General features: G+C 36.5%; 1 protein-coding gene across 1 annotated transcript in view; it reads right to left on the reverse strand.

Annotated features, from left to right (window-relative positions):
- LOC136810252 (uncharacterized) overlaps positions 1-17308 on the reverse strand; it is a 42108-nt gene that overhangs the window by 20147 nt on the left and 4653 nt on the right. The window contains exons 3-13 of the mRNA XM_067066824.1: positions 17149-17303; positions 16134-16248; positions 14657-14882; positions 13132-13329; positions 12282-12478; positions 11955-12095; positions 4552-5228; positions 3257-4283; positions 2061-2294; positions 591-1409; positions 35-243 (exon numbers count right to left, since the gene is read on the reverse strand). Coding sequence (XP_066922925.1) covers positions 35-243; positions 591-1409; positions 2061-2294; positions 3257-4283; positions 4552-5228; positions 11955-12095; positions 12282-12478; positions 13132-13329; positions 14657-14882; positions 16134-16248; positions 17149-17303 — 3998 coding nt within the window. The remainder of the gene's footprint in view (positions 1-34; positions 244-590; positions 1410-2060; positions 2295-3256; positions 4284-4551; positions 5229-11954; positions 12096-12281; positions 12479-13131; positions 13330-14656; positions 14883-16133; positions 16249-17148; positions 17304-17308) is intronic.

Consider the following 17308-nt stretch of genomic DNA (forward strand, 5'->3'; position numbering starts at 1 on the left):
TAAAACATTTCTTCAAAAAAAAACAAGGTTATACCGTATCATCAGGGTCAATATACTTTGACAATTTTTGTACCAGTGTGTTCAAAAGCGTCGCAGTGGGTACACTCTCTCCATATTTACTTTGAAATCCCAAACGAAAATAGACGTCAAAAGATTTGATGGATGACGCCACTTTGACAATGTATGAAATGTTGGCGGTACGCCCTGACGAGTCACGAGCTTGGACGTAATATTGATAGCCAGCTAACAGGTAAAATAAAAATTATTTAATATATTGGAAAATAAGAGAAAACACATGCTATAACGAAAAATGTTCTACCTGGCTCGATGATAGCCTGGAAGTCCAAGTGGTAAACTTTGTTCACAGTCTAGTTTTGTTTATGTTTTTTTTTATCTGTTTACCGCCAGTAGATACGTATAAAGGATAACCACCACGCTAGTTGAAGCAACCCAGAGTTCTGAGCAACAAAATCGAGGACCGTTAAAAGTGCTTGTTTATCGTTGTCCTCAGTTGATCAGGATCTAGACAAATCGAAAGCTGACCGTCTCCATCACAGGAAATTACACAAACATAAAATTGCTAAACTTACCGAGTGGTGCAGCCTTTTTAACATCTTCCGTCACAACTCCATAAACATACTGATATGCATCCATTTGCAACCAACTATCACTAGACACTGGTTGCCCCTGTTCATCTAGTAGCGTCAAGGCTAAATTTCTTGTATTCCCATCTCGCTTGTCATGAAAAGCTGTTATAGGGATACTCTCGTTAAAAAGTTGACAGAATTTGGGGAAGACCCTGAGTTTATCGATGCTCGGAACAGGAGGCTCTTCAATGCAATCGTAGCTCGCTGTGAGAGATTGAATGGTAAAATGTGAGCTCATAAAGGTCTTGAAGTCTGATATGATTTGGTTCGAAATCTGCCCTGTAGAGGAAGTCACTAAATATTTGGAGAAAATTTGTGTGATTCTGCTGCGGTCATTATCTGTCAAGCCTTGTTGAGACAGCTGTAGACTGGAATACTGGAAAGCGCAGTGACTCCAAGAGACATTGAAGGAGTTTGAGACTCGAGTGAAAATTTTGATTTTGACTTCTTTTCCAGTACTGGTTGAACGTCCATAATATTCTTGTACCATGGAGATGAAACGTTGTAAAACATCAATATCAACCACATTCGAAGTCATAAACTTATACGTGAACGACATAGACAGGTAGCAATCAGCTGTAAAAGGTTTCCCATCCATTCTAGCCTTGAAACTAACTTTATTTGAGAGACCACGACTATTGGTGGCCTGAATTTGATACGTGTATGTGGATTGTTGCTGTGCATAGGATTGGATAGCAACGGCATAGAGCTGCATGGAGGCAGCGTTGAGTTGGAACCATGAGCTGCTTGATACGTACATCCCTGTAAAAGATTATTCATCTTTATTTATCTGTTACAGTCCATTTTTTTTAAATTCAATCCAAAAGAAACTAAAAGCTATCCCTTCAAAGGGTAAGATTCGAATTACCAAAATTATTTTAAGACTTTCGAATATGAATCGACACTTTAGTTCGAATTAAAGAAATGGGCTGTTCCAAGTCTATAACCCCTATGTAGAGAAGGTGTGACGTCCAGGTTGGTCTGGAAAATAAGGAATCCAGGTTGGTCAGTAAAACATGCTCCAAAAATGAGATAAAAATCCAAAGGGGTCTTAAAAATTAAAAAAAATCTAGGGGGCTATCTTTCCCAAAAAAGGGCTCCTCAACATGGGGGGGGGGGGGTTTGATTGTCTCTCGAACTATCGGAAGACTAATTTCTAACTACGTGGATTAGGCTTCCCATATAAAATGAAGCGTGTCCAGTTGTAGAGCCGACTAGTCCGCCATCTTGTTTTAAATTCTTGTCAACAACAGAACGATTCGAATGTTTTGAAATCTATAGGCAATTTATCCAGTTTGTAAAGAAATCTGCACATTGGAAATATAGTGATGTTATATGCACTGAAGAAGATACAAACTAGCGAGTAACCATGGCAATCTGTAATAAAAACCCAGAGAAAAATCTAAAATTTACCATGCTGGTCTAGCAAGGCCAATCCAAGATGATTCGTTTCTCCGTCAATTGTATCATGAAACAGCGTTGATGGTAAATTATAATTGAAGACCATACAATAAGACACGGTTAAATCAGGGAGAGGATCCACGGGGGAGGGAGGGTCTGGATTCGAGGAACAAGTGCTTTCATACGTCACACGATGGAGTGTGAACATTTGTGAAACAGATGATTTGAGGTTTGAATCTAATTGTCCTGAAAAAGAAGGGATGAATTTTAAAGTAGTAGTGAGAAGTGGTTGTCGTTTTATTATAAAAAAAACACAACACAAAATTATATCTCTGCTTTTCAATCACCCGACAAAACAAAGTAGAAGTTTTGTTTCAATCTCGACCAACAGTTTTGGAGAGAAATGTTTCAAGTTTGTCTTGAGTCAAAATCTACGCTTTCAACGCATTCTAAGAGATACATTTTTAGATAGAATAACTTTATCCCTAAGAATATCCTGGATAAAAGTGACTAATATGAATTTAGATGACCAGATATTTCTTTGGCTAATTCTTAACCAGGGTCACGAACTATAAAAAAGCAAGATGGGTGTACTAAAGCAGCTGGCATGCAACGATGTTTAACGTTCACCTAAAGTGGATGACTGATCTGAAGGGTGGAGATTTTTATTTTTATTTTATTTCCTTATAGGGAATATGGCTGAAAGAAACACCGCTGAAAGTTACCTTATCGGGGGAAAAAATGTCAGAGTTTTATTTCGTCGGGGAAAAATTTCGTCACCTAGAGGCATTTATCGTCACTTTTCCCCGACCAAAATTTCAAATTCGTCACTTTTCCCCGACCAAATTTACTATTTAGTCACTTTCACCCAACTAAATTGTCCAAATGAAATGGTTTCCTTCACTAATTCGAAAAAAGCTGACGTGATTCGACATTTAAAGCACTAATTTCGGTTAATAAAGGTGTAGAAAAAATGGATTTTAATTTTGGTTGGGGTTTAAAAAATTGAGTAACAGTTTTAGTCGGGGATAAAAAAATCGGGTAAAAGTTTTGGTCGGGTGATAAAATATCGGGGAAAAATTTCGTCGGGGAAAAATTTCGTCACTCCCTAAGAATTTTCGTCACTTTCCCCCGACATTTTTTTCCCCGATAAGGTATGTGGACGTTAAGGACGTTTGATGGCAGCTTGAGAATAAAGCTCCCCTTACCATTTGCGGATGAATAAACTGTTTTCACTTTCTCCAGAACCTTTGACGAGCATGTTTCCCTTGCTACTGAAAACAAAATCGTTTTATACTGAGGGTAGCCTGGGATTTGGTAAAAACCACGGACCAAAACGAAAACGTATGTCGTTATAGACGAGAAGTATTGGATGATAGAGTTGATCAAGTAATGTGACTGGCGCACATAGACCATGCTGCTTTGTCCTGTATACTGTAGACTATAGGTTATATTGAAAGGTGCCCATACGAAAGTTGTCGTGTATCTACGGACTGTGATTGTTATGAAGGCGGTCTGCGAGGCGGAGTCGGTAGCTCTTAAATAGTAGATGAAAATCGAAGAAGATGATGCTCGAATGACGTCATCAACGATCGCATAAATGGTGTGCAAGCTGTAGTCTATGTTAATCCAATGGTCTATAAGCACAGTATGGTTTTGCGAGTTCAGGAACGTGAGGGAGAGTGAGAACGCACCCCCGTCTTCGTAATCGTAGAAATAGTTGTCAAGGTAATCATGTGTGACGTAACCTCCGTAAGATAGATAAATTACGATTTCGTGGTGACCAGGGGTCGGGGTCGGCGGCAGATCACGACATCGGCCAGTGAATTGTGTCTCAACGTTTTGGATGCTAAATTGACTGGAGAATACGGATAAAAAGCTTGTTTGAACCTTGCGTTTACCATCGAAAAGTAATCGTAAAATTTTGATTTGTAGGTTGGAGTAATCCACTTTGAGTGTTGATGAATCGGTCTGATATGCTTGGCTTCGATAATTAGATGAACAATAACTCCATATGAAAATAACACTGGTTGAAGAGGATTGGGCCGAGTAGGAAACCACGCCTATTTCCTCTTCGGTGACTTGGAAATAGCTAGCTAGCCTCTGAATGAAGTATTGTATGGTTTGAAGATTGGTTCGTGATGATGCGGTACTCAGTCTAGTCATGGATATTTTGATTGAACATTCGTGTAAAATGGAATAAGGTCCAAGTATGTCGATAGTTAAAGATGTGACCTGCAAGGGGAAAATATATGAAGAAAAAGTTAAATTGTAGATTGGACGTCGTATTAAAACTTAAGTCCGTTCATCTTTATTTTCAAATATTTAGGAAATTCGACAAAGCTTACATCCTTACCTTTCCAACGAGGTTATACTTTTTAGTTACATTTGGCTCTCAAGAGCAGTGTGTGGAAAAAATTATGGGCTTTTAAATTCTTTGGGAATAGACTTTAAATATGCATTGACAAAAATGATTTTTTGAGATTCTCAAAACAGTTTTTACCTGGAAAAGTTGCGTATTATCAGTCGCTTTGAGTTGATACACAAACGTTTGTGATTGGTGGTCCGAAATGACGGAAGCCGAAGGTATCAGCATCAGCGATTGTGATTGGCTGGAAAACTCCGTGAATGACGTCATCGTAAAAGTGGATGACGTAAGTGATAGATCAAGATGGCGTGTATATCCTTGTTCACTATCAAAGAAAGTCCTCTCTGGTATGGTGTACTGGAAAATGCCGCAACAGTAGATTATTTGTTTTGGTGGGGTAACTATGACAACAGGTGGATTCGATTGACCACACGGCTCTTCGTAATCCCCGGCAACTAATCCAACATTGAAATCGGGTTCCATGTGGTCCCGAAACTTGGTAGTCGGGAAGTTATTGTTATCCGAGAATTCCGATTTGATTTCTTGAAGTCTATATAAATTACAGGGGTTGTATGTGACGTTACAACTAAAAAACTCAATAATCATATTCCCATTTGCGATCGTTCGGTAAGACCAATATCCGATATATTTTCGGACTAATTCTGGCATTCCGAAAGATCCGATTTTGTTGAGGAAGGTATGATAGTCGTCAATCTTGAGCGGGTTGAATGGCGAAAGACTGATTTGATATCTGTACTTTGGTTGGGGTACCATTTTGAATGTTAGGTAGAAAGAGATGGTTGCTGTTAAACCTAAGATGGAAAAAAATCATGGATTAAATATTTATGTACAATTCTCACGAATATCCACCACTGGAGAGTCTTCTGAGAACTTTTAAAATTTTCCACCCACGTCACTTAACCCTATTCAACCTAGGCTTTTAGGGGCGGTTCAGAACTAGGGGGGGCTTTTCTTGTACCACCCCTTAACTTTTTGATCTAGTGGGTCTTTTTGGATGAAATTTGGCACACAAGATCCTTGTCACGTAAGGTAACTTTTGACAAAATTTTGTTGATGACGTCACTCATCATGCCCAAAGTGAGCAAAAACCGAAAATTTCCTTTGTTCTAATAAAAAGCTATTGTATTCTAACAAAGGCTTTAGAAAAAAGTTGCCTGAGTTTAAAAAGCTTATTTTATCTTAAATATTCAATAAATTGCGGTTTAAACGATATATTTGACATTAAAAATAAATTAGTATTGGTAAGGCCTAAGGGGTCAATTTTTGTGACACCTTACTGTCAGAAATGTCATCATGCTCAGGGTGTGGAAATCTTTAGGTGTCAATTTTTTTTATTTTGAAGCTAAATAAAAGTTAGGAATTTACAGAAAATTTCACGGCAAAAGCTTTATTATTTCATGAGCTATTACCAATAATTTGACCTCCGAACAGAAACAGCCCCCCTCCCCTAGGCCGAATAGGGTTAAACAACAGAAAAAGTGACGTATTGGGTGGAACATAAACAGAAAAGTTGCATAATTTCGTGAAGTCATTGCAGTGGTGCATAACATGAATAAAGAAGAATAGTTGCACCGTATAATTCATTTTATCTTCATAAAGATCCTGATTGCTTTGTATATTGAAAACCTGGTCAACCACAATTTTTAAAAGGAATTTCTTTCTAGAAATTTGGCACTCAAATTGGATTTCTAAATGTAAATACAGTGTTTTTGTAACAGATACTTTATAGATTGGCTATATCGAGTGTTGTCACAACTACAGGGTGGGCAGAGCAATTAGTACCGTAGAAATTTTAAAACTTTAATAGCTTCTCCTTGTCTTGTTACGACATTTCAGCATGTCCCTGGAGACATTTTATCAACTTTCTGACCATACATTTCTCAACCAAATTTCTTTGTTAATAGATTACAAATCTTTTGTTTTAAATGTTTTTTTATAAGGGAATGACGTTGTTTCTTATCAAGTCAAGTATCTGAAGAAATTTATGGCCAATGCATGAAATGTCTCAAATGTCTCAGACCATTCTGTATCTGACATGAGAAAAGAGACTAGTAAAGAGCCCTTATGACGAGGTTATCAGCGCAACTAACAAACAAGAAATATAATTTCTATGGCACTAATAGACATTTTCATAAATTACGTCACGAACATCACTTGCCTCGTTTTGAAATTATTGCCATGGTGATTAACTCCCAGCGGATTTTATTAAAACTACTTTCTGTTATTAAAAAAATCATTTAATGTCTTATAATCACCATGGTAATTGTTTGAATACGAGGCAAGTGATGTTCGTGAGGTAATTTATGAAAAGGTCTATAGTGGCACAACTTTTTTCTGGCCAAATCTTTTTTGCGCCAGCGCCCTGTAGAATACCAAATTCCTAAAATTTTGCGATGAAAGCAGACGAGATGGAGTTTTTATAACATACTTAAATAATAATTGGTCATTTGAAGTAATAAAAATGACGAGTTCTTTAGAAAAAGTAACAAAATTGTTTTATTACTGGTTAACGACCAAAATCAAATGAGAGCTTTGAAAAACCCCATCTCGTTCCGATGAAATATGACAAGTATAAACTCCAGAGCTGCAAATAGAAGTCAGGGATTACTACATTGTGAAATCTAAAAATTCACCAAAAGGATCTGTCAAGCTTCACGAGACCTTTTCTCCCGAAATTCCTGTGCTCTAGAAAGTGAGCAGATATGATTAATTGCACGGATGGGTAACAAACTGAGATTCGTATTTTATTACTTGGCATGATTCTTGGCTTACTACACAGGAAATGTTTTGGGTAAGATTGTCGCTTTTATAAACAATAACTATCCTGATAGAAAGAACTTTTTCTGACCAGAATTTGCACAGCTCCATTTACAGAAAGAAAGTTAGACGCTCTGTTTATCCGATGAGGATGGAAGCTAGGAAGTTGCCAAACCGTGGAAAGTGCCGTTACCCTCTGATATGGCGTGATTTGTTCAGATGCAGCTGGCTGCGAGGGCGTTGGGGCGTACAGTCCGAAAAAATCAATCCCTATTATTATTGATATTCTTTTGTTGAATTCTGGATGGAAAGATGAAGATTTTAGCACCAAACAAATCCTTAAATTTCGCATTCAACCCTTGGCGGTAATATAGTAATTATGGAAAGTCTTTTTAGATTACGTTTCATAGGAGATGACAAAGCAACTGAAAAATTTGAGAGACTCAAGGCTGAAATTATTTAGATTTTACCAGAAAATTGAGAAAAATTGAAAAAAATAGCCTAGATAACCTGGTATATCAAAATTGAGGGTACATATTTTAGTTTTTTTTTATAAGAACAAACTATATAAGAACATCAGGCTTCAATGGTCAGAATATTAAGAACAAGTTAAGAACATTTCAAGGCCTTGCAGACTCTTAAAACACCCGATTTCTTAAGAAAATGGACAACAATGCTCGAAAAAGGTGAAAATAAGAGCATATTAAGAACATCCAAAGGCTGCAAAATATTTTGGATGTTCTTATAAAAGAAAAATTGAGTGTATTTCCTGGCGATTAACAATGGGTAAGAATGTTATCTAACGTCAGTGGGTAATCATCCTCTCAATAGGTTGCTTTTCGTGGTTTAGATATTTTTCGAAATGATACATATTAAAAAGTATGTATAAAATCCATGTATAAGATAAAATAACTTCGTAACAAAATTGTGCTCTGTTGCACAAATTTTCCGACAACCCCGAGAACGCTATACTGAAAAGTACTACATTTCCGTTTTATGTATCCATGTATGTGTAACTACAATATACCGCTATTGTTTTTGAGGACCAGGTTTTGCAAATACACAAGGGAGCACACCTCCTTCAATCATTTTGTCTTTTACAAACATCTTCATTGATCAATTCAAAAAGTTCATCTGGGCTACTAAACGTTTTTAACGGGAGGTCCGAGAGTTCTGCCATTGAAGCCAATTGATAACAATGACATCCTTGCTTCAAAACAGGTCGGCAGTCCCTTCCTTCACCTTCTTCGTTATGAATGAAAATACTCTGGTCATCGTCAACAATATTAAAGGAGTGCCACGCATCAAATGAAAGTTTTGGAGCTTTAAATATTCTTGACAGCCACTTTTCAAAAACAACGTAAAAATGAACTGCAAAGGCTCCGAATGTGTTCTACATCGCCTTGCATTTACCATTCGCAATATCGCCATAGCAGACTTTACGTAGCTTTCAGAAAAAGCACTTCTAATGTGAATTCTGGTGACGCCTTTCAAGCAAGTCTCGTTGAAAAAGTCTTTTCTTGAGATAATGGATCGATATGCAAAATCATAACGATCAAAAGTTGGTTCTTTTATAATATCTAAAAGATCTTTTATTCTTAATGTTTCGGACGGGTCGTCAACATGAGTTTTATAAGTTTCCTGGACTATGAATCGATGCGGGGATATCCAAAAATCATCGGGACACCGCATTTTACAGCAATATATAATAATATCTAATTTCTGATCTTCGTAAAGATCTTTTAGAAGTTTATAAGAATCTTTTACATTGAAAAATTGTCTCTGTGAGCCTACCATCATTACAAATGTTTGTTTTCCGATCAATTTATCTTTACTAAAACGCTTGATTAAACCATTAATAGATTTTTTTGAATCTTTGTTACTCACGTATCCATTACGAGCATCGTAATTTCTAACGATATGATTCCAATTAGATGTCTCTAGCCATGAGATAACACGACCATCTTCCTCAAGATGTATATTCACTTTAAAACAGGCTTCATTTTGAACTAGCTCATTCAAGCGACGAAAGAAATTGTCCATGAATTTGATTTCTATTCCTTGCATCGCAATAGTGATGTTCCTGTGTTGTGAACAGCTCAACATTTTGAAATCTCCAAATAACTCAGTACTCATAGAACCCATTGGTATTACCATCACAATAACAAAAATAAGGAATTTAGAACCCATGTCAATTGATTGTGCTTCTCTGCTCTTTCTATTTCTGCACTAATCAATCGTCTTGACTGTCTCTCTGTTACCAGTTTATTAGTAGTGTTTTTTTATGTAAATACACGTTTTTTATTATAAGAACAAACTTTATAAGAACATAAGGCTTCAATGGCCAAAATGTTAAGAACAAGTTTTAAGAACACTTTAACGCTTTGTGGACTCTAAAATCGCCAATTTCTTAAGAAAATGGACAAAATTACTCACAAAATGGTGAAAGTAAGAACCGGTTTAGAAGATCTTTAAAACTCAAAAAAGTTAAGAACATCCTAAGGCTTCAAAAATTTTGGATGTTCTTATAAAATAAACGTGTAATTTAGATAGATCTGTTATCTGTTATGTAGTGGTTTGGCAATGTAAAGTAATCAAATGTTTACTTTTTAGCTTTACTATCAGTCCTTTCAGCAAAATCTGAAGTACTATTGAACTGTGTAAATTTTGAACAAATGACCAATTGAATCTTTTCTACATTTGGGGGTTGTTATTTGATTGGTTTAGCTTTCATACCTTCATTCGAAATCTTGGTTGGTATACCCCTTCCCCCCTAAATGTGTTAATAAATTAATATCAGGGCAATTGTTGATATGTTTACCGAAAAAATAGGAGTCAACTGGTTGATTGGTATCAACCGGATTAACTTTAATCATTTTCCCTTGAGCTTGATTGGATTCGATTGAGATTCGATTGAGATTCGATTCATGTTTGATTAACTTCTTTATGAAAAGCTTTAATAAGTCATTTTAACCAGCATTAAGTTGTTTCATAATTTTAAAGTGAAATTAATCGGTCGATTAATTCGATTACGGATATGGTCCCAATCCATGAATCCATATATTCTCATTCGAAACTACAACACCAGCAAAGAATTGGAATTAAATTTCCATACAGGGGATGGACGAACCTTTTCAAGTAAAAAAACATTTCCAGGGAATATGTGGATACCCCTGATAAATGGCAAAATTAGCAAAAAAGAATCCTTGAACAATTTTTTTTATACCTTAAAGTGATGATGGACAAACTAAAATCAGTCTTTTTTACCTCTGGAAATTTGAAAATAATTTTTTACCCCCTGGAAAAATGAAAAAATACTCTTTTAGACCTCCTGGGAATTCTTCTCGAATTCCCCCCTGGAAATGTTTGCCCACCCCCCTCTCCTCCTGTATTGATACAAAATGGAATGGTCCAATAACTTTATTGAAATGAACGATCTTTCATATCTTTAAAACAGTTTATTTGGTGAAAGATAAAAAGATAGTAAGATCATAGTCCATATAAAAAACACTAGTCTGGAAGCTTATTGTTTTAACTTTTTGTTAGCTTTTTCCTTTGTTATTATCAAAAGATGCAAATCGATTTGTTCAGTTTTTGATCACGTTACCAAGTAATTCCCTTGGGATTGGTTTAAGTTTTAATCACATGATCAAAAATTGAGCAAAACAAACTAAAGTCTGTCCAGATATAATTGGCAGTGGAAACAAGAATGCCTGTAACTTTTGATAGTCAAATGTAATTATGGAAATTTTTTTTGCTTGTTTTAGAAAATCAAAAGCGCTATATTTCAATGTATTTTTGGTTGAAAAATTCGCGATTTTTAGCAGTTAAATTTGCGATTGCAAAAATTGAGCTTTTTTTCTAGTTATGCTATAACGTTCATTTTTACACCAGTGGTAGTTCAACCTTAGGTTGAAAAGGTTGTTAAATTTCAAGGCAAACTAAAAAGTCCTTCGGAAGATATGGGACCCGAAATACCCCTTGGTAGCACTTTTCTGTGAAATATCAAATCTCCAACTTATTACTAAAAACGGGGGTAGTGATAATGATGATGATTGATAAAACAGTTTTTTGATCATAACACATTTTACGATCTCTTTAATGACCTCATACATAGCCAAACTGTGTGTAGTGTTTTGGGAATTAGCAAAGTTCTTTAATGACTTAAAAATAAAAAAGGCAATATAAGTTCATGCTTATCTTTTCAATAAAAACAATTACACTGTGATTTCACTTCGTTTCGAAATAATCACTTAACATTTTCCAACTTTTAATTGCACTGTTAAAAAAAGATAACATAACCCCCGTTTTTAGTAATAAGTTGGAGATTTGATATAACACAGAAAAGTGCTACCAAGGGGTATTTCGGGTCCCATATCTTCCGAAGGACTTTTTAGTTTTCCTTGAAATTTAACAAACTTCTTAACCTAAGGTTGAACTACCACTAGTGTAAAAATGAACGTTATAGCATAAGTAGAAAAAAAGCTCAATTTTTGCAATCGCAAATTTAACCGCTAAAAATCGCGAATTTTTCAACAAAAAATACATTGAAATATAGCGCTCTTGATTCTCTAAAACAAGCAAAAAATATTTCCATAATTATATTTGACTGTCAAAAGCTACAGGCATTCTTGTTTCCACTGCCAATTATATCTGGACAGACTTTAATTTCTCAACGCAAGTTCGAGTAAGAAATAATGGAAATAAACAAAAGCCTTCCAGACCAGGGATTTTATATGGACTATGGTAAGATAGTATACCTGTCGAGTCAGTAGCGACCAATTTCAGTTCCGTCTTTTCTTTGTTGTATAGAGCACCATCAACATATGTTGGAACACCTTCTATTGTTTGGTCTTTCTCAATGTATAATAACCAATCATGGAATGCACCAGCTCGTGCACCTGGTAAAAACAATGATAGAAACAGTTAAGAGCTTTGTCCTGTCAAATCCTTCTATGTTCATGGGCCCCAGCGAGGCGTTTGAAGTGAGGGCCCAAAACTTTGGGGAAAAATTGATGAGGAGAACTGGGAAATAACCAAAAAGAATAGAGAAATCAAATGCAATCAACCATCAAATGAGATCTTACCTAAAGGTGTTAAAAGCCATAAATGAAGTTTCCTGGCATCCCCATCTTCGTCAGTGAATAATGTAGAAGGGAACTGGTAACGAAACCCACCACACAGAGGTACTTCCACTTCCAAGGGGTCTTGTGTGGGTACAGGTGGATTAAGTGGTCCGCTGCATGCTTCAGAATCTTTTGATTGGATAGAATTCAGTTGATATCTGATTGGAAAGGAGCAACAAATTGTTAGTTTTAAGGGTTATTGGCTGTCCAATTCATGATATACACCATTGCAATGTCTTCTGACATTACATCACGGACCCAATAGCTGATTGGTTGTAAGTGACGTAAAATCAGTCAATACGTCACTTGCAACCAATCAGCTGTTGGGTTCGTGGAAGACATTGCAATGGTGCATATCATGAATAGACCATTTGTAGGACGAGATGCCATTTTGACTACAAAACTAGTAGTGAAAAGATTACGTCATGAGTCCAAAAAGTTACATTATTTTGGCGTCGGGATAAACTCAAAGCGGATCAATTTATTAGCGCTTAATTTTCATTTTATTGATTGCTAAGATTATGCAATGTTATTATGTAATCTTCGCTTATTGCATCATAGAAAAATCAGACCCAAGTGCGAGGGGTTTATCTAAAGAATCCTACATTTACTAAAAATAGACAAAAAGAACGCGACAAATTTCATAAAAGACGATGAATTTCGCCGTCCACAACCCCGACCCGGTTAGTTTGTCCACCCCTACGAACCTCTTTGTTTATCACGGTAAAAAAACTACATATGGTTTAAAGAACGACATATTACGCATGTGTGTTACAATGCAGGATTCTTTAGAGGAACAGACTGTGCATACTCAGTTTGAAGAAGGTTGATCAGCTCTTGTGTTGGTTGGCCGGCCTGGATCAATTTCTTTTCTGATTCCGAAAGCCCTTCTGTTGTGCATTTGTTTGGTAGAGGACAGACACTCCAAATCAAGTTAAACTGCTTATTATTGATCATCTGCTGGTATTCAACAACATTGACAATGTCATACGTGAACATTTGCTTCAATCTAGTGTATCAAAAAACAATACAAGTTATACACCGTTGGAAAGATATTTTAGAGGAGTATTATGTAATTGAAAATTTTTTGGAAGGAGTTTGATGATAAAAAAATTGAGATTTTCTTGACTGGTTCAAATATCAAAACATGAAATTTTTTAAAATAGTCTAGAGTACGATGAAGTACTTTTTTTTCATTTTTTTCAACCTTTAATCTATTGGATTATCTTTCTATCTAATCTATTACACAATCTGAGAATAGCATCCCTTTACACGGATTGCCACATGAAACTATTACAGAGACCTCTTACAAAGTGTTATTACCATTATCATTAGATATAATTAACCTTTACAAATATTTAGGTACCTTTGGGGATACATACAGTATTTACAAATGACAAATACACATGGAAACTCAATTTGGAAATGAGTCAATGGCTGCGTTTAGACCAACTGGCATTTGTAATTTGGCATTTGCTCATGAGGGATTCGATTTTAATAGCTTTTCCATTGTATTTTCTGTCATGGCATTTAAGGAATCGTCTTTTTAGAGTCATTACTGAAAAGGTGATTCCCTCAAGTTCAACTTTGACAGATCAAACAATGAAAAGCATGGAATTTCTCAAAAACTGCAGTCATTAAGACTGAAACTTTTTGCCGTAGGGCTAGGCTATGGCAAATTTTGCAAATTTTACAATCTATAGAAAGAACTGAATAAAAAACGTGCAAATACTTTAAAAATCAAAAATGTAATTTTTTCTCTTTGTTTTGGTTCCTTTGTTTGATTTGAAATGCCAGAAAAGGGGATTCCTTTGCTCAAAATGGCATTTCAAATGCCAACGTAATGCCAACACGCTGGCATCATTAGGCATTTGACAAACCGAACAATTGCGCGGAACAATAGAATTCAAAAGAATACTGCAAGCAATTACAAATGCCAGGCTGGTCTAAACGCGCCAATGGTTGTTTTCACACTACAGACCTTCCTTAATAAAAATGTAGTTAGGAGAATCTTTTGTTGACTACAATACAGAACGTTCATTTAACAAAGAGTCGAACGCGTAGTATTGTAATTTTTAATCGATCTTCCTTAATTAAGAGTCATAAGCTCTATTGTCTTAAGGGTAGGGTAGAGGCTTCCCTTAAAACAAAAGATTTTATTAAGGAAGCATAAACAAAGAATGCGTGCAGTGAACAAAAAGTTTTACGATTTCAAAAACGAATGAACTGAGGAAAAAATTAGAAATAGTGCAAACGGTGTTGTTGATGTGTAAGATGAATGCAGTTAGTTATATTTAGCCAGTAGTACCAACATACGAAAATTAAATATCACTCACCGTTTAACCATATCAATCTGCCTTGCTAGCCCTGGAGATTGCGAGCTTTGCGTCAAACTTGAATCTTCCGTCACCGTCATTTCATACTGATAGAACAACTGAGGCGCCGTACCCAGGATAGTAATTTGCACCCACGTATCGCTATGTAAATTGTGTTTGTTGATAGCTCGTATAGTTACATTGTATTTAGTAACTCCTGACTTCAAGACGGCATTAGTTACCACACCTTTAAAATCGAAAGTAAAGTTTTTAGAAAAAGTTTCAAGATAAAATTTTATAATATTATCTTGCTAGCTAGGGATTCCCTGAGTAGAAGAATTCATATTCACATGGGTACTTATTTACCAAATCCCTTTTTCTAAAGCAGTGCGAGAGTCAGACTATCCTTCCTACCAGTGGCGTCCCAGCTGGCACAAAACGTTGTTTCAACGTTCATCTAACGTTATATGGACGTTATGAACATTAGATAAACGTTGAAACAACGTTGTGTGCCAGCTGGGGTAGCAAGAGAGATTTTCTGGGTTGATAATGCGAAAATCTGGCGCCCTTTAAAAGCTATTTTGTTTTTTTGCGTCCTGGCCGGCTCCAACCCCAATGATTGAATTGCATGCGAAGCGAGCAGAAAGCAAACCAATGTTTTACCCAATACAATGCAAGGTAATTGTGAAAGGGCTTCAACTTCTGTAAAAAATGAGCGTATTTTCACGTTTCAATGATTGCTGCAGCTGGGTTTACTAAATTACATAATTTTCTTTTTTGACACCCCCTTAAAATAGCACCGTTGGGGAGGGGACATGGTTCCCTGACCCTCTGCCACCGCGTAACAAGTGATGGAGCAAAAATTAAGTTTGATTTGAAGATTCGTTAAAGAATAAAAACCAAAATAAAAGATGGCGTCGGAAAATATTCAAGCCCTAGATCAGATTGTCGACGAACAAACTATCCCGTTAACTCTGCTGAATGTGATTTGAAGAGCTCGAAAAAAAAAAACATTTTTGATAGCATTTTGTTATATTATATTTTCAGGTTTTTTACATTTCAGAAAATCGAGAAGCCGTGTTTGTCTGGTACTGGAAGATGCTATCGTCCGTTAGAGGGCCGGTAAACGCGGGAAAATATATATGCGCAGACTCAGGGCGTCAGGGCGGTTAATAGGAAAAAGAGTGGCGGTAGAGTTAGGAACAGACACTGTAAGAACCTCTGCAAACGCTTACTCCGCCCCGAACTAACCACCATTTTCAAATTTGTCCCGCCTCCTAAACTATTCCCCTTTTTAGAGATCTTGTGTAGACGATAAGATCGCCTGGCCTGGTACAGGCTTATTCAGTGGAGTTTCAATAACCCGACACGCACGGGGAATGCAATGTGTTCGATTCATGAAAATTACAAGATATGGAGTAAGGTTAATATGGCATTGTTGAGACTGAAAAGACGAATGAAACGTGTTCAAGCTAAGGAGAGAATCGAATTATCTTACCAGTAATTTTTGCACCATCGATAGCAATCCATGAATTTTGTGGATCAATAGGTTGTTCATTAACAGTCATGATTAAGAAACGGAGGTTCGAAAAACCTGCACGATCTTGAAAAATCTGTCAATGAAGTTAAAAGACAAGTTGTCAAATAGTAATAGGCTTTTCCAGAAAAAATTTGAATACGGGATATGGAAGATATAACATTTTTTGGAAATTTACTCCCTCCCCCCGGACATTGTGACTTTTGACCCCCTGGACAGTAGGTTTGCCCCCCGGACAAGCATCAGTTGACTCCCTAGACATTCAAAATTACCCTCAAACAGGGCGAAATTACCCCTAAACAGAGCAAATTTACCTCCCAGACAAGGTAAATTTGGTAGATTTTTCACTACCCCCGAACACTATATCCTCCACCCCTATGTACGGACATTTTCTGAAAGAGCTCAATACATTGATAAAAAGTAAAAAAATACATTTTTCAACCTTTTGAACATTTGGAAACCCATCTTCTTGTAAATGGCTCACCACTACTCGACCCCCTAATTCCTAAATCGAATGGAAATCCCAACCGAGTTTCAGAAAAATGAGGATTTTATTCAGAGTGCAATTAAATTCTTACATTCCGTCGCCACAGGTTACATTTCAAAGCCGTGGTACTCATGGTACCAGTTATAATGAGCTCCCACTGACCTTTATATATCCCTGGACCAAGTTATATCCACCATCTTTGATCAAAGTTTTTTTTGAATTGGTACCCGTAAAGAAGCCATTGTAGTGTTAAGAATTAACATCTAACGGCGCTACATCATCAAAAGTTTTCTAGGGAAAGTAGATCCTAGCGCTCTCGATACATTTACACTGTTATTGAGTAGGCAGCACCATTAGGGTACTCCGATCAAAGATTTCGCTTGGCCGGGATTAAGAAACTTGGTCCAGGGTATATAAAGGTCAGTTTGAGCTCCCCATTACCCGAGTATTCTGTTAGCGTTTCAGTTATGGGGAGGGGACTGTACATACCTCTCCCGTGATTTCCTCCTCAAAGGCGGTACATCTTCTCACACTGAATGGCTGTAGGTTTTGCAAGTTGACAGGTGGCACTATTGCATCTTGGCACTCACTTGTTTGTGCAACGAACATATCAGAGTTCATAATACTGAAATCGGGCTGAAAACCTTGA

This window comes from Clytia hemisphaerica, unplaced genomic scaffold, assembly GCF_902728285.1.
Source record: "Clytia hemisphaerica strain Z4C2 unplaced genomic scaffold, Clytia hemisphaerica genome assembly, whole genome shotgun sequence".
Taxonomy (NCBI): domain Eukaryota; kingdom Metazoa; phylum Cnidaria; class Hydrozoa; order Leptothecata; family Clytiidae; genus Clytia; species Clytia hemisphaerica.